Source organism: Notothenia coriiceps, unplaced genomic scaffold, assembly GCF_000735185.1.
Source record: "Notothenia coriiceps isolate Sejong01 unplaced genomic scaffold, NC01 NC01_scaffold00036792, whole genome shotgun sequence".
Lineage (NCBI taxonomy): Eukaryota > Metazoa > Chordata > Actinopteri > Perciformes > Nototheniidae > Notothenia > Notothenia coriiceps.
In genome coordinates this window covers 103893-121771 of record NW_011369493.1, presented here as the reverse complement: position 1 = coordinate 121771, position 17879 = coordinate 103893, and the positions used below count along the sequence as shown (strand labels likewise).

Below are 17879 nucleotides of genomic sequence, written 5' to 3'. Positions count from 1 at the left end.
AATGACGTCACATAAACTGTATTACCACCTATTGGCCACTACAGACATTCCAGAAAATCGGGATTCGCTTCGTCTCCACATTTCTCGCGAGAGTCGGATACCGGAAGGGTTTGGACGTGTCATGTGATATGCTCTTTCTGGTGTTTGAGTAGCTATGTCAACATAATTCCATTTTTTAAAAGACTGGTTTTGAAGAGCGTCACATTTTGTCCTAAAGGACCTTTACAAGATGCAGAACGTTATAAACACGGTGAAGGGGACGGCTCTGGGTGTAGCTGAGTTTCTCACTCCAGTGTTGAAGGTAAGCTACATGAGCTAACGTTAGCTTGTTTATAGGTGGGGGACTTCTGTCAGATGTACATGCACACATTTTGAAAGCTATCTAACGGTCACATTAATTGTTGTTATTGTCTTCTCAGGCTTTCCATGGATGCAAGCTAATTACCATTTTGTGAAATGTACAGCTTAAATCCTGCATATCCCTGTACAGTTTTGGTTCTGTTATCTTTATATTGTTCTCTATAATCGTTTCATTCTTTTGTCTATGTTATTCTATTAATCCCAGGAATCGAAATTCAAAGAGACTGGAGTCATTACACCGGAAGAGGTGAGAACTAACTTTACTGTAGTAGGGGATTCTGTACTTGTACTTCAGTAAGAAATGGAAGTAGCTTCTTCTTTACTTGAGTACTTTTCACACTATGCTACTTTATAGTTTTACCTCACTACATTTCTTAGGCAAATGTTGTGCTTTTGACTTCATTTTACATATATTAATACTAGTATATTTGTATATATCATTATAGGTTGAGCTAACCAGTAGTGTATCAAGTTATGGAAATAAATCCCACTTTTACCAAGTTTAACATTGAAGTGATTCACACAATAAATAATTATAATGCAATCAATTGAAATATATGGTGCTTAAATGGGCCAGTCTGCACAATGAGTACTATATTTTGATTCTAATAGTCTTTGTATTTGTATGTATTGTATTTGACTCATTTTAATGTACTGTATTTTTACACTGTAGTATTTCTACTTTTACTTAAGTAAATATTCTGAGTACTTTTTCAATCTCAGCAATTAGTGTAGTATTTTTTTTCATTTCTTTAAATATCTTCTCAAAATCCTGCAGCTTGTTATCTAAATAATATACTTTTAATTTGTATTTCAGTTTGTGGCAGCGGGAGATCATTTGGTTCACCATTGCCCCACATGGAAATGGTGAGTGTCCACTTAGAGGTGAATCACAGATATTTGAGTACACGTGAAATATGATTATTAGCTCTTGAAAGCTGAGATCAAATATAAACTTTGAAATACACCACTGCAGCATTACTCAATGAATGTATGTCATTATTTTGTCACGTTTACCTTTACCCTATGCAGTACCACGGAAGTGAGCTCATACACTGGAGTGGAGCTGGGTACTGTTGGTAGTAACTTTAGTAATGTGGTGGTTGCTGGTAGTAATGTGAGTGCAAGGATAAAAGAAACAACTATTGTCATTGAACTACACATCGTTGTACAACTCATTTCAGTTATAGTCCCATGTTTGTATGGGATTGCCTAACCCCTGCCACTCATTTTTATATTATTTTTTAATGCAAAACCTTAAGTCCACCAACACTAAGTAAAATAATTATTAGATTTCAGCTCATTCAATTCCTCTTTGCTCAACAAGCCTGCAACTGTGGACCTTAAATTGTTAAAGTAATAAGTGTCTTGGTTTCCATCTTCCTTTAGGGCTACTGGGGAAGAAGTCAAGGTAAAGCCATATTTGCCGCAGGATAAACAGTTTCTCCTGACACGCAATGGTAGGTGAATTTGAAATACAATTCCATTATTGTAAAGGTTCCTTTGTTACTTAACTTCCAGCGTTACTTCCTCTGGTGTGCGTTAACTGTGTGCTGGCGATGTGTTTGATGTCTTTCAGTTCCTTGTTACAAGCGTTGTAAACAGATGGAGTATTCAGATGAGCTGGAAATGATCATTGAAGAGGATGATGGAGACGGGGGCTGGGTGGACACGTACCACAACTCAGGTTGGTCACCATCAACACCCATACATTTCATATATCCTGAGCATTTCATCGATGCTATAAAACTGTGACCTGACATAACGCAACCAGACAAACTTGGAATTCCCTACATTTACACATTGGAAGAACTGAAAGCTGGCCTAGACTTTCCGTGCTTTTTGAAATAATGATGAAGAACATGACTCTGCTTTGTTTTGGCAGGCGTGTTAGGAGTCACAGATGCTGTACGAGACATTTCCCTGGACAATAATAAGGTATGCTTTAACATGTCTGTGGTTTTGTTTTTTCTGATTGAACTCAATGCGGAATCCATGAAAGCCAAGTATATTAGTATACCTAGAGCTGGTGTTACAATGGTAGGCAGTATCTCCTCACAGCAAGAGGGTTCTGGGTTTGAATCCACTCAAACAGCCTTGGGAGAGCAGTTTCTATGGATACGATAAAGCAGGTCTTAGATAGGACCATAAAACAATCTTTTCTTCAGACAATAACAGGACGGTTTGACCCTGCCAGGGACAGGACTGCAGTGTATTACAGTATGATGTTGATTATGCTGAGCCACTAAATAGTAATATGAGATAAGATAAGATTTACTTTATGGATCCCAAATTGGGAAATGTTTGCGTTGCAGCAACTTAAAAAACAACAAAACAAGGCATTGCACAGAAGTAGAAATAAACAATACTAGGATTTAAACATCTCAAAATAGAATAACAGCAGCATTAAGAAGAAGAATATAGTAGGCCATGAAGATAAAACAAATCTATACACTTTGAAAATAAAACACTTTTGAACTTTAGACGCAGGATATTATTAACATGTCATTTCTAGTTTTATAGTCTTATCTCTCTTTGGGTTTCTCTTAAGGATGCTGGTTCAACATTACCATATATGTAAATCAGCAGATGTGTAATGTGTGTAAAATTGTCCCACAAGAGTGTAGGGAATATTCAATTCAATGTAAAGTGTATTAAATATGAATGTAAAATATCAACCTGGAAATGAGCAGAATATGACCTCTAGGTACAATTCTGAGGTACTTTTACATTTGACTATTCACCACATTTTGGAAGCTAGTATTTTTATTGTATCTATCTATTTATCTGACATGTTGTTACCTTTATAGATTCAGATTATTAGCTAATACAAAACAAATATATATATTGACATGATGAGATTAATCAATAATCAAAATCTAGTCATTTATCGTGTATGGTTTATGGGCCATTACACATAACTACTTCTACTTTTGGTACTTACACTTCAGTACTTCAAGTGTATTTTGATGCTGATGCTGATGCAGTCCTTTCACTTTATTTTTTACAATTTAGAATTCCTACTTTTATTGAAGTAAAATATATTCTTCCACCTTTTCAATTTGAATTCCTCTAGGACAACAATATGAATGCCAAGTCTGCAGCATGTGGTGATGATGAAGATGACGAAGAAGAGGGAGAAGCAGCCGATATGGAAGGTGCTTAAATCCTACCAGTAATGAAGCATTTTGATTTGGTTTTTCAGACAGTCTCACATTGTTCCTATTGCTTCTTTTCAGAGTACGAGGAGAGCGGCCTGTTGGAGACGGATGAGGTAGACGTCTCAAGGGGTCGCAGCTTGACTTTTATTCCCCCCCAGTTCAACCCGCCCCTCACGCTTCTCTCCTCTGTGTAGGCCACCTTGGACACCAGTAAAATGGTTGAAGCCAAAGCAGAGCCGGGGAGTGAAGACGCCATCCTTCAGACGAGAACATACGACCTGTACATCACATACGATAAATACTACCAGACCCCTCGACTCTGGCTCTTTGGATATGATGAAGTATGGGAGCCCCTTTGTTATAAAGCAACATTAAACGCACCTTTAGAGAATCTCAGCTTTCATTCAGTTGCCGGTTTATTTGTGGCTGTCATCTAGTTTTGAAACAGATACAGAATACACAATGATAGAAATGTATAGTACGGGTCCCAAGCATAAACTGCTGGATGCTAACTTAGGCAATTAGCACAAGTTGCATTAATTAGCATATGCATACAATAGCTAAAAAAGGCTAGGACAATTTGGGTGTGGTTTCTGAGGTATATTGAGGAATCAATTTCTAAAAAAATGTAGGGTAGAAAACTGCAGTTTTGAGTCCCTTAAACATTTAAAATCGACTGCTAATTAATTAAAGTCCGCCCACAGAGTACAAATACGTCCAATTTCTGGTTAAAACTGCAATTTTCTATCCTTAAAATCTCCGAAGTGTATTCAGCATCCTCAAGAACTCCGAAAAATAAAGCTTTGGTTAGCGTTGTTTCCACATACACTTTGAACTTTCTGTTCATCAAGATGTGTTGTCCCCCAGGATAGACAACCTCTGTCTGTAGAACAGATGTACGAGGACATAAGCCAGGACCACGTGAAGAAGACGGTCACCATTGAGAACCACCCCAACCTTCCCCCCCCTGCCATGTGCTCAGTCCACCCCTGCAGGTGAGTAACACACCCCCCCTCTCTTTCTTTAGATGCACATATTGCACCACCCTTCCTATTTGTATCTGTCTCGTTGAGATAATGGTTCACATAGCGTTACATGTGCTTTTACTCTATAGTGATGATAGTATGACTAAATGTTTCCCACAGACATGCTGAAGTGATGAAGAAGATCATCGAGACGGTGGCAGAAGGAGGAGGAGAGCTGGGAGTGCATATGTATCCTTTCATGGTGATAACATGTCTTGTTCTTTTACAACCATTTTAATTGACTGTTATTGTGTTACTATGGACAAGTGGGGGGAATTTACTAGTTGTGTGGAGTGTTACGGTCATTGCGAAGTTGATTCTCAGGAACTTAAAACAGCCAATGTGACTTTAATGTAGTTTATTTATAGTCTAGTTTAATTTAGAATTAAAAAAATCATAGAGTGGTGTTAATATGTGGATATTATCCCGCTGAAGAAAACTTGTAAGTATCATAAACGTGTGTTTGCCACAGATATTTTTTCATACAATATTTCAGAATCCAATAGACGAATCCCTTTGCGAGGCTAACTTCCGTGTTGGCTTACAGAAATGTTGTGTACCAATATGCTCTTAGCACCAACATACCATCATGTGTCACTGTGTATGCCTTTGTGTTTCCTTAACCGCAGCGTTCAGGTATCTGCTCATTTTTCTCAAGTTTGTCCAGGCTGTCATTCCCACAATAGAATACGACTACACAAGACACTTCACCATGTAGCTTCATAAGTGTGCTTCTGCTAATGCGTCATTGGAAAGACGGGCTCTTCGGCCTATATGTCCAGAGGATATCTGGTTTTTGGAGTGTTTAAGAACGTTGGAGGTGTGTGACAAAGCTGTGTGTTAAAGGAACAATCATAAAATATGGGTTTGTCTGCGTGGATACATGTGTGCTGTCTGACTGATACTCTATGGCAGGATAAGTCAGAGCTGTCTTATTTTCATGTTTGTATTGTTTTATTTCACCACTTGAAAATATATAAATGTAAAATAAACATACTTTGAACTATTTATAATTAGCTTGGAAGCTAACCACATGTATTTTGGTTTTCACAACGTTGGCTCATAGTCTTACTTCTGGTCTTTGTGCTAAGCTAGGCTAACCACACCTCTGAACTGGACAACACTGATTTGTATGTGACTCTGGGAAAGACTGCAGACGAGGCTTGTTCCTAAAATGTCGGGCTCTATGTCTGAGGCTTCTCTACAGGTTTACTGTTGCGACCACAAAGTAGGGAAATCTCAAGTTCTTGAAACTCACCCCATTCCACACTGCTTGAAATATAAGAGTCCATATCAAGAAAATAATACACATTGGTATTTCAAATGTTAGCTTCATGACTCATAAATTAGAATAATAATAGATTTCCTGCAGCCAAACACGTTCTTTCAGTGAAAACAGCTCTCTGCTGCTGCTGGAAAGTGATGGGTGAGAAGGGTGGCACTGAACCAAAACAGTAAAGATAGGGGCCATACAAACCAAATCAATGAGCCCTACATTAAGGCCCTTCACTGCCTTTAGTCATCTGTTTATGAACATCTGTTTCTTGAACAACTACACATAATATATTCAGAGAAAATACATCAAATATGTGCACAGCTATTGCTATGAAAAGTATGTTTTCTTGCTTACTTCCTTTTTTGAATGTCGAATAATTCAAATAATAATAATGAACAATTCTGCTACTATTATTGCTTCCATTCTGGTGCACTTTGTAGAAGGCATGGCTGAACTCTGTATTTGTAAATGGGCTTTTTATGCCGGTTTGTCTTAATACTTCATTCTCTGAATGTGTAGATGGCCAGACCTTTTGAATCATACATGGTTCTTGTGGGAAGCTCCTATGTTTTGTTGTGTCTAACTTCAACTTTGGACAATATCCCTCCTGTGTAGCTTGTGTCAGAAGCAGAGATATTTTTCAAATAAGAGCTGTGTGAAGGCTGGCTCTATTGTGCAGCATTTTCCCCTAACAAATGAATTATTTTATTGTCATAAGCCTCTCTATGTACTTCAATAAATCCTTCAATTGATATCTGGTGTAGTTTATTGAAACGATTTTGATTCCTGTATCCTACAGTAACATATGTCTAACAGTACTCTCAACTACATAAAATATAATGCTCGCTTTGCTTGTATTCTGTTGGTTCAATTAAATATTCACACAATAAAGAATTTATCAAATATTGCAAAAAGAAGATATGCTTACTTTTTTGGGCTTTGGTGGGTGTGGGCATGAGTCTAAAATCCTTATTTCTACACAGAGTTTAGGTAAACGGTCCGGATAAAAGAAAAAAGCATACAATACTATATTAGAACTTCACATTTGGTATAGGTTTTAGCAGGGACGTGCACAGACATTTGGAGGGGCTATTGCTCTAAACTGGAAAAAGGGCCTCCCCCCCGAAAAAAAACATAAGACCTTTTGAAAATTCCAACTTGTTTTTAATGTAAAAGAAACCAAACGATGTTTAAATTAACTAATTTGAAGAGTATTTCACATTATCATCTCATAACAAAAGAAGCTAAGGCGACTACTTGCATTTGTTCATAAAAGGAAAACCAGGGACATTTTTAGTTTTGTGGTCCATATCTCATTAAAATATCTAATGTTACTAACTATTAAAGATGAAATGGGGACAATTCTGTTTTAATGTAGTTTGACCAGACCATTGTAACTGCTGTGGAGACACACTGATAAAATAGGGCTTCGAACTAATTGCCTTAAATAAACTCACTAATTAATGAAACCAGTTCAATACGCATTATTCTTATTTTTATCATTCTTTATGAGCGCAGTAACGGTACGGTATCTAATTACTTATTTATTTAGTATTCCATAACTTCATAACAGAGATGGTCAAACTGAAGTAGAGACATAGCAGAAATCCTACAATGAAGCGGGACAGTGAAGTGTTCTCCTGAGACGAGCCACTACCGCTTGGTAGGGGGACGGGTCGTAACAGCGATCAAGAGAAGAGAGAGAGGCGTGAGGGAGTTTACAGATGAAAAGACGGAAAAGACACAGAAAGACAGAAGCACAATAACAAGTATATTTAGGTGTTTTTTTTAAATTAGCAGACGGTGTCAAGAGGAAGAAAAGTCCCCTGGTTTGTCACCTATACTCTAACTGCCATGAGAAAACTCAAAATTAATTTTCCAAAATCCGACACTAGGCGGTCTTTATCGCACTGGCAGATGACAGCGCTGACAAGGTGTGTTTTATCGCAGCGAGACGCTACAATACTAATTGTGGGTTTACCTATGGGATTAGTTTTGGGATTCGGCCACAACAGAAAAATAAAAAAATAAACTCGCTCACTCCAGCTGGTATGCTAATAGTTGCAGTTGCACACTAAGGCCAGCAGGGGGCGGTGGTGACAGCACACAGTGACACCAACAGCACCACCAAGGAAGCAGCAGCAGCAGCAGCAGCAGTATGCCGTCAGTCAGCAGCGTGCTGTGGAGGTCATGCTTGGGACTTGAACATGTCGGTGCTGGAGCCCACTCTCCTGCTCTGTGTGTTCGGCTTTTTCTCCAGCCTGCGACCGTCGGAGCCCTTCCTCACCGCCTTCCTGCTGGGCCCGGACCACAACCTGACGGAGGAGCAGGTCAGTTAGCTAGCCGGGCAAAAGGCTATATAAATTAGCACTGACTGCTGTTTAACTTACAGGACCTTGCGTTACTGACTTACGCAATACTAAATACAATTAAGCATGTTATTTTAATTATATATATATACTATAAGTCCTATTTAATTAGCCTTTTACTTGTTTATACGGAAGAGGAAAAAGTAAACAAGTTCAGACTTTAATCTCAGAATTCAGATTTCCCCCCTGGACAAATAATAATAATTTTCTCAGAGAATGTTTTTTTTAAATCTCAGAATTCTGAGATGATTTGTTTCTCATGTGGCCCTTATCCTCTTCCGTATATTTACATTGAAGGCTACTGATGAATGTATTGGAGTCATGGAAACAAGACACTTCATAATAAAGTCATGTCAGAATTCTGACTTTTTTCTGTGAATTATTTTTGCTTTCCAAAAACTCTTCTCACATGGCCTTCTCACATCCTCTTCTGTATTAATGACATATTTGTAGCCTAAGACCTTTTTCTGTGAATTTCACACCACAAGAGCTCTTTGTTTCAGAATGTATTGACACACTTTCCTCTTGCTCAACATGTTTCCTCATCCTGTCCCTCCGTGTGCAGGTGTAGGCTACATCTGAAGGGAAAACCTCTGACTAACATGCAGTTGGGTGTGCATACAATTAAATATGCGTGTTACTTGTAATGTCTACAATTGGCAGCAGTCCCTATTGAGCACACTGTTAAGGTGTTGAGAATAACTTCATGATGATATATCACAGGTCCCACTGTTTAATAAGAGTAGCTAGAGGCCCTCATGCTCAAAGAAGAGGATATTCAGTGCCATTGTTGGACTTGTTATGGCAAAAGAAAGCAAGAATTTGCAGTTATGCAACAGTTTTACTGCACCGACCCACTTTTAATCAATGTAGGCTCTATGTCAGGGGTGTCAAACTCAATTTCAACTCGGGCCCAGTAACATCATGGTTGCACTCAAAGGGCCAGTTTTATATATAAGACTATAGAAGTATAAATATTTAATATATATAAAAGAATGTATTACATTATTGCCTCCACATTGGATTATTATCGGATAGGGTAATAACTTCATAATTAACTTCGTCTGAAATCAGAAGTCTAGGGCAAATAATTGCAAGTCTCTTCAGTGAGAATGTCACAAAATGATTTAAAAAGAAAAGCAGAATTCTGGGAAAAAAAGTGAAATTTTGAAAAGAAAGTAACATTTTGAGAAAAAAAGTCAAATTCCGAGAAAAAAAGTCTAGTTTGAGATGCATTGTGGGACATGTAGTTTGTGGGCAATGTGCTTCTGTAAATCGGCATGTAACCGTATAATTACATTCTTTGCAACCTCTTGTGGCTCCACATGAAATGGAGTCGCGGGTCGGATTTGGCCCTCAGGCCTTGAGTTTGACACCCCTTTTCTATGTGGACTGAGATACTTTAACACTGCCAGAATAATCCCTCATTAATAGTCATATCCTTTTGGAATTCTGGTTCATCCTCAAACAATTACGTCCACCGAGTTAACAGAGAGAAAACAAAGGTGGCGAGTTACTGTCAGATATCCATGTTTCATACAGTATCTAAAGTCATAGACATATTGGTTCATTTTCACTATAGGTCAGGTTGAGGAATCATTGTTTACTCGCTGTTTCTCGTTTCTTATGGCTCAGGCATGTAGCCTTAGAGAGTTGCTGTTATCTCTCTAACATAGAGGCAGCTCTGTCTCTTTCTATTGCCAGTTTATAAAATAGTTTATTGTCTAGAGACACCTGGAAGTCCAGATGATCAGATGTGCAAGACCCTCTGACAGACAACCTTGAGTTATGGACAAACAGTTCTATTGCCCTGCTTGTTTAGTCTTGATATGAAGAATGTTGATGTATTCTTTCTGAACCAGTTAGAATCTCTGACAGCTTAAGGTATGCACGTGATCTCGTTCTTCAATGGATCAACTCTGGATGGAATAATACAGGAGGTGGAGATTAGCTGTCTTGTGACTTAGGCTCCATTCCAATATGGCCCCTGCACCCTTTCACTCGACATCGAAGGATTCCCATGACTCTCAGAAGGAAAATAGAACAGCCATAATTAATTGGTGCCTTTTTTCATTTTTGTCAACTTAAGCTATAATACTAATGAATGCAACCTATGCTAATTGTGCTAGCATAAACTAAGTGAATTAAAGATAAATGCAGTTGGAAAGTATGACTGTCCTTCCTTCTGTTTCCATCAAGCCACTTAGACGCCGTAAACAGACAGTTCTGGCGCGACCCCCATCACCCCAGCAACAAACTGTTCTGTCTGTTGGCGTCTGGCAAGCGTTACCGCAGCAACAGGACAAAGACCAGCAGACCCAGAAACAGGTTCATCCCACAGGCCATAAGACTCATAATGCCTGAGTTCTGTGAAGTGCCTCCATCTTACAATTAATTTATCTTTATTTCACTGCACAATATTTCATTTTCCATTCTGTTCTTGTATATCTTATTCTGTTTTCATATATATAGACTCCTGCATTTACTTGGTCACTTACAACCTTCTCTGCATCATATAGCTTATTGTATTTATTTATTGTATGTATATAGTTTATTTCATCAGAATCAGAAACGGGTTTATCACCAGGTAGGTTGACAGACACGTAGGAGGTATTTGACTTGGTGTCGTGGTGCATGCATAAAAGTAAAACAAGAATTAAAAATCACAGATAAATAACTATTTTAAGAACATCAAAAAGCAGCATTTACATTTAAACGGAATGGAATAAAATATGTGGAGTAAAAAAATCTACACTACCGTAATTTTCGGACTATAAGCCGCACCTGAATATAAGCCGCAGCAGCGGCATACCACTCTCGGTTCCACTTTTACTTTTGCGCGCTACCTGTCTCACTCTTTTCCGGCCTCCAGCTTTTCCTGCTGGAACCCGCCGCTTAAAGGTGGGGGTCCGCGGACCGGCCATAGAGCNGCTACCCCACAGCGCCCCAAAATAGAATCTCTGGCGCCGCCACTGAGCCTGACTATTTGTGTTGGGGGGGCCCGACTTTTTGTTTTCTCCAAAGGGGGGGCCTGACAGAAAAAGTTTGAGAACCATAGATTAGCCGCACCGTTATATAAACCGCAGCGTCGAAAAATAGGGAAAAAGGCGCGGCTTATAGTCCGAAAACTACGGTACTTGCATATTGGCATCTTTCCCACAGGTTGCCCGTCTCTTTTGATACTGTCTTGACTTGAGGTCAGGTGGCCCTTTTCACAAAACAAAAGTCTGTTTCTAACACTTCCTGTATGTGTTTTTTGCAGGTGGTTAATGAAATCTATCCAGTATGGACGTATTCATACCTGGCGTTGCTGTTGCCTGTCTTCCTGGCCACGGACTACCTGTGTTATAAGCCTGTGTTGGTGCTGCAGGCCACCAGCCTAGTGGTGACCTATGTGATTCTTCTGAAGGCGCGGGGCCTGCCGGCCATGCAGCTGCTGGAGTTCTTCTTCGGGCTGGCCACAGCCTCGGAGGTGGCGTACTACTCCTACATCTACAGCGTGGTGGAGCCGGCCCACTACCAGAAGGTGACTGGGTACTGCCGCAGCGTCACTCTGTTCGGCTCGGCGGCCGGCTCTCTGACCGGACAGCTGCTGCTCTCTTTGGCGAAAGTTCGGCTTGTGCACCTCGTCATCATCACTCTGGCATCATCCGCCGTGGCCTTCGTCGCTCCCTGGTTCCTGCCCATGCCCAAGAGGAGCTTGTTTTTCCACATGGGAGCGGGGGAGGGGGGGCCACGCAGCAGCAGCAAGGCCCTGTTGGAGAAGGACTCGGAGAGGGAGCTGCCCCTGAATGGTGTCACCACAGTGAGTGACAGTCCTGCTGCACAATAATCAGTAACTCATTTTACCTTAAAGGTCTCCTATTATACTATTTTTAGGCATATATAAAAAACATGTCTGAGATCACCCATTCTAGCCATGCCTCATACCCCTCTATTTCAGCCCTGTTAGAGAAGTGCTGATTCTGGGTCCGTAGCTTTAAAAAAAAAAGAAAGAAAGAGGGGGCGGAGCTTATACAGATACTCCGCTAAATGCCCCCATTTTTAGAGATTTGGGTAGGGAGGAACAGAGAGAGGGTTTTGTGTTCTTACACTTTGTGAATTCCCTTACACACCGGGGACAAATATTTATGTTTAAAAGACATTATAAAAGTTCATTTTGCATTATAGGAGACCTTTAAGCTATTTGAATTGAATTGACAGTCTGCTTCACAGCTCACATGATCCGGATTCCTCTGATGAAATGTGAATAACTTGACCTCCCTCTCTCTCCATGCAGATATCCAGTTCCTCTGAGACAGGAAGTCAGGGCAGTGGGTTTGTGAAGGTGTTACGGATTCTCTTTGACGACTTCCTGCAGTGCTACAGAAGTGGGCCCCTGTTGGCCTGGTCTCTGTGGTGGGCTCTGGCCACCTGCGGCTACTTCCAGGTGGTCAACTACGCCCAGGCCCTGTGGGAGAACGTCCGTCCATCCCAGGACTACGAGATCTACAACGGCTACGTGGAGACGCTGTCCACACTGCTCGGTGAGGGCGCCGATTCATCAGGTGAAAAGTTGTTTAACCATTTTGTTTTGGAGAGTGTTTAACTTATTTTCTCTCCACAGGGGCCCTGGCTGCTCTGCTGGTGGGCTGCCTGCCTCTGAGCTGGACTCAGTGGGGGGAGCTGGCTCTGTGTGTGCTCTCCCTGCTCATGGCTGTGTGTGTGTTTGTCATGGACACCGTGAGGAACATCTGGATGTGTTACGCCTCATACATCTTCTTCAGAGCCACCTACATGCTGCTCATCACCATGGCTACGTGAGTGTCAAGAGGCAATGAGCAGGTTCATTTAGATTATTGTAAGACTGAAAGGAAGAAGACACAGGTTATCTTCATTATCTGGAACACTCTTAAAGGAACCCTATAAGTCAAAGGCTTCACAGGTGAAGACTTTTGATGATTTGAAAAGTGTGGGAACGAGCCACTTAAAACCAAACATGAGCTGAATGGAATCATCAGGGGCTCTTGTTCTCCTTCTGCTTTCCTTTCTCTTAAGTGATGATTGTTTAGTTTGAGGAGTAGGTCACGGGTGGATTTCGCTTTCTGAGCAACTGAGTATTATTTTAATTGTTTTAAAGTCATTGGAGACACTGGTCTTAACCTTCCTCACATTTTGAATAAATCTTCCCTTGTCCCGTCAGATACCAGATCGCAGCCAGCCTCAGCATGCAGCGCTACGCCCTGGTGTTCGGAGTGAACACCTTCATGGCGCTGCTGCTGCAGTCGCTCCTCACCGTGGTGGTGGTGGACTCCGCCGGCCTCGGCCTCGATGTTTTCACACAGGTGACAAATCAGATTTCACAATATCAATATTGCCAAATACCAAAGATAGCTAAGTTTTGTGTTAGAAATGTTTAGTACCCCAGCACATAGAAACTGCCGGATGCTAACTTGCATATGTTGGGCAATTTGCACAATTAGCATCAATTGCATTCATTAGCATTATTACCATTATAGCCTACAGTATGTGGACAATAGCTCTACAATGGCTTGGCAGATTTTGGAGTAATTTGGGGGGTTATTAATGGAGCTGAGAATCCAGACATTTCCAGGATCAATAATGGCAGTCTTAACCAGAAAATGCCAATGTCTGTACTCTGGGGGCTGATTTTGATTCATTTTTGGAAGATTTAGGGGAGTCTGGATCATTTGGATCGGACAAATTGCCTATTTATTTGTAAAAATAAATGTTATTATAATATGTTATTATATTTATCTTGTGCGCTCTATATCCAAAGATTGCAAAACTACTCATGGTAGTCAAAATCCGTCCACTGAGTACAAATATGGCCCTTTCTGGATAAAACTGCCATTTTTGATATTTAAAATGTCAGAAATCGATTGAGCATCCTCAATAATCCATAAGTAATATGTTATAAGTCTTTTTTTTACTATCATCTGCATAGGCTAGAACACACTTATGCTAATTGTGCAAATTGCCCAACATGCAAGTTGGCATCGGGCTGTCTCTGTGCTGGGGACCTGTATTATACATTTTTAACATAAAACTTTGGGGTACTCAACATTTCCGGGGTCACTATGCTAGACTATTTCCACATGTTGGCCATGCTATTTCGCAGGGTTAATTTGCTAACTACCTTGTTTCCTTCCCTTAGTTCCTCATCTATGGCTGCTACTTTGCTGTCATTTCTCTGGTGTTCCTCCTCGCTGGTGTGTGCAAACTGGCCTCCAGGAGGCGCTGCAGGCAGGGGGGGGCTGACAGCCCAGAGACAGACTCTCCTTCAACACAGGACGCCAGCTCCACTAGATAGGCCTTTATCATAGGTATCAATTCTCTTGATATGCTTGAGCACCATGGGTTCACGGAAGAGGGTTAGCGGGGAAATAATCCAATTGCGATTTTTCTGACAGATATTACGATTCAATTTGCGATATTTGTTTTTAAGCAACCCGAAAGAAACTAAGAAAGAAAGAACTAAACTTACATGAAACTTCCGTTGGGTTGCTTTAAAGTCAAGCTTCAGTTTAAGATTCACCCTGTCATAGAAACATGTGATGGAGCATTACTAACCTGACTCAGATTCAACTCCGATTCAAAAATACTTGGCAGGTGATTGGATCAATCTGTCTATCACCTTCTATCATGGGCCACTTCTGATTGGTTAACAATGGCTGGTACATGTGGAGCACAGCACTTCTTATTGGTGTGGATGACTGACACACAAGAAAACAAATTTATAAAAAATCACAGGCTTTGCGATTTGATAATTGCATCATTTCAAATCGCGATTTCGATTTAAAATCAATTAATCGTACAGCCCTAGTACCACATAAGAAACATGTAGAAATGACTGATGCTTGGAAATGTACAATGGGTTCATTCCAATAGGCTTGGTAAAAACCCACTTCCTGCTGCTTCTGAGTGAAGATACCTGAAAGAGCACATGTGCAGAATGACCAAAACGAGTTGCGTGATAATCACTCTTATGATTACTCACACTTTTATTTTCATTCAAGTGTGAGTATTAAACAAAAAGACTAGTAATGCAGCTTTAAAAAACTGCTGATCACAGATGAAAGGCTTCATCGGATATATGATATTGAAAAATGTTTACGAATGTTCAGAATTCGTAAGAAGTCAGTGCCTTAATGTCAAGGCAAGAGCTAAATGAACACTAAGGATGGTTCCTTCCTAACGGCGCTGCTGCTCTTGTGTTACTGCGACACCAGCCTTTATTCTGAAGAGACTGTTTTTGTTATTTCCTTCTGTAATTGCATAGATTGTGTATTGGAGTTTATCAATATGAATCAATGTGACTGACAGTATGTTATATTGACATGTTACCCTGTGGGGATCATGGATGTTTAATAGATGGATTTATACTAAATGTACTAATGTATGTTAGAACTGTATACATGTTTATTTAAGTTCAAGTTTGTAAGCTCACTATCACTTCGATTTTTGACGTTGTAATCAGTAAAAGTAAAAGCTAACGTCAGCCTGTAGAAAAACGACACATGGCTGCGCACCACCACGGCTGATGTTGGGCTATAAAAGAACTACTACTGTAAAACAGAAATAAGTAAATGTATTTTAAGCAAATGGCCTTTTGCTGTGAGAATGGGCCCCGCTGTGTGTGTGTGTGTGTGTGTGTGTGTGTGTGTGTGTGTGTGTGTGTGTGTGTGTGAGTGAGAATAACTGTAGAATTCTTTGCACAATCTTTTACCTGCACCACGCAAAGTGAAACATTCCTAGTTGCTGTCTCTATGCAAAAATGATATGCCTAATAAACATAATATTTTGTTATGGTTGTGTGTTTTTACTGTTCCTTTTATTTCTCATTATATATTCAAATGGACAAAAATAACTTCTATCCAGTGTTGTAGCCACACTTCAGATTAACACTAATGTCAGCATGTTCATATCATATGCATGTTGTTGTGAGCATGTTAAAATAAACACATTTGCTCATCAAAAGTAAGCTGGAATAGAAAAGTAGTAGCATTTTTAAGTTCTTGTCAGACAAAGCAGTTTATTTGACATGTTTAGCTTTAATTTAACATTAAATCCAAATAAACCAACATTTAAATGACAGGTTGTAATGCTATATAATAGGAAAACAAGTGGGTCAATACTTTTGCAAGGTGGTTTACGTAATGTGTAATCAGGTCATTTCCTGTTCCTCAGAAACACTGTCCTGTGGTCTTCTAAACACATAATGAATACACGTCCATTTCAAACTTTTATTTCAATTTAATAGTAAAGATTCCTTTCCTTTACCCAGCACAGGCTGCTCGATGCCTTTGAGGGTGTGTGTGTGTGTCAGGTGAGGCTCCAGATGACAGTCAGCATTGACATGATGCCATTAAGGACAGCGACGCCAAAACCCATGTTGAAACCAGATGCATCTCTAGAAGAAAAACACAGATTCCTGCTTTTAAAATGTTGTATCCCTTAACTGCTGTCTGCTAGTGAGGTTATTTTGATCCACAATGATTGGATGTTGATTAATATTCAGATATCGGTCTGATATATTGCTTTTTTACCTGAAGTGTGCCGGTTTCATCGGTTTTATGGATACAATGCCAGGCTGGTACGAGTCCAGGTAAGTGAGGGTCCACGAGAAGACACAGCAGATACATCCCACTGATACTGACAGCACCAGGATACTCCAAAAACCTACAAACACACACACTGAACAATTACTGTACATAATGATATATTGATACTTGTAATACAATACTGTATTCATGTGTTCAACAGCTCAGTAAATCTGGGATTAAATGAACAAATCTAAATGTTTACCCAGCATCCTTTGTTCAGTCCCGTCCTCCCCTCTCACTCTTTCTGCACGCAGCTCTGAAACAGAAAAACTGAATTATGAGGGAAAAAATCTGACTTCTCAGAATTTTTAAAACATTTAAAAAACATTTTTCTGCAATGAGTACTTTTACCCCGAACACTTTAGGTAGATTTTCCTAATCATACTCAAATACTTTGTAGTAGGCCTACTGTAAATCTAGTATATTCACAGTTTGGCATTACAGTAGTAGCTACTTGTACTCAAGTAAATACTCGGACTACTTTATCCACCACTGATTATTTGTAGCTTATAGCCAAGTTTCAGAAAACTATGTAAAAGTAGCAGTTTGCACATCATTGTGTGCGCGAGAGGCGAGACACACCTATGTCCACAGGCGCACGCTCTTACCTTTGAGTATGGGGTAGATGAGAGCGCACACACAGCCCACAGCGGCCGCAGCTGCAGCGGATCCCAGGACTGACAGCACGAGCACCGGCCACGGTTTAAAGCCGCTCCGGTTGGTGACCGACCGTCCCGCTCTTCCACATTCATTCTCTCCTGACAGGAGACTCTCCCCGGGTCTCACAGAAGGACAGTCTCTGTGCTCCATGTCCGGAAATGTGTCTGAAAAGTTCCCCGTGCCTCTCTTGACGCACTTTAACGTAACTTGCTTTTACGTTATATTGGATACAGATAGCGTATTAACTGACTCCTTTACCAGACTATATATGTCAAAAAGTGCACATTATAAAAATGACTGAGCGTCCCGGAGGAGCATCAGGAATGTTCTTCTTCTTCTTCTGCCTGTAGTAGCACTTCCGCACACATAATTGTCCCTCGGGCTTTTCCGTCACTGTAGTTTTATTTAGGAGAGGAGTATCC

The 17879-nt window shown here is 40.2% G+C and overlaps 3 protein-coding genes across 4 annotated transcripts; 2 read left to right on the top strand and 1 right to left on the bottom strand.

The window, feature by feature from the left end:
* The first annotated feature begins 85 nt into the window (after window positions 1–85).
* On the top strand, window positions 86–6576 carry atg3 (autophagy related 3). The gene is made up of 12 exons (XM_010792881.1): window positions 86–301; window positions 566–607; window positions 1178–1227; window positions 1750–1820; window positions 1940–2047; window positions 2246–2298; window positions 3437–3518; window positions 3600–3634; window positions 3716–3862; window positions 4389–4516; window positions 4667–4735; window positions 5183–6576. Exons 1-12 carry the CDS (start codon window positions 230–232, stop codon window positions 5262–5264), a joined length of 939 nt encoding a protein of 312 aa, XP_010791183.1. The 5' UTR covers window positions 86–229; the 3' UTR covers window positions 5265–6576.
* A 1372-nt stretch (window positions 6577–7948) lies between these two features.
* Window positions 7949–14737, top strand: slc19a2 (solute carrier family 19 member 2). Of its 2 annotated transcripts, XM_010792879.1 has the most exons (7): window positions 7949–8152; window positions 10391–10519; window positions 11454–11996; window positions 12471–12717; window positions 12798–12990; window positions 13374–13515; window positions 14349–14737. In XM_010792879.1, exons 1-7 carry the CDS (start codon window positions 8030–8032, stop codon window positions 14502–14504), a joined length of 1533 nt encoding a protein of 510 aa, XP_010791181.1. In that variant the 5' UTR covers window positions 7949–8029; the 3' UTR covers window positions 14505–14737. The 2 variants fall into 2 exon arrangements, with proteins under 2 accessions (XP_010791181.1, XP_010791182.1); XM_010792880.1 differs by lacking the exon at window positions 10391–10519.
* A 1686-nt stretch (window positions 14738–16423) lies between these two features.
* arl6ip6 (ADP-ribosylation factor-like 6 interacting protein 6) lies at window positions 16424–17839 on the bottom strand. The gene is made up of 4 exons (XM_010792878.1): window positions 17406–17839; window positions 17000–17053; window positions 16741–16873; window positions 16424–16604 (listed from the first exon to the last, which is right to left on the bottom strand). The coding sequence occupies exons 1-4, from the start codon at window positions 17605–17607 to the stop codon at window positions 16517–16519; spliced, it is 477 nt and encodes a 158-aa protein (XP_010791180.1). The 5' UTR covers window positions 17608–17839; the 3' UTR covers window positions 16424–16516.
* Window positions 17840–17879: the final 40 nt, after the last annotated feature.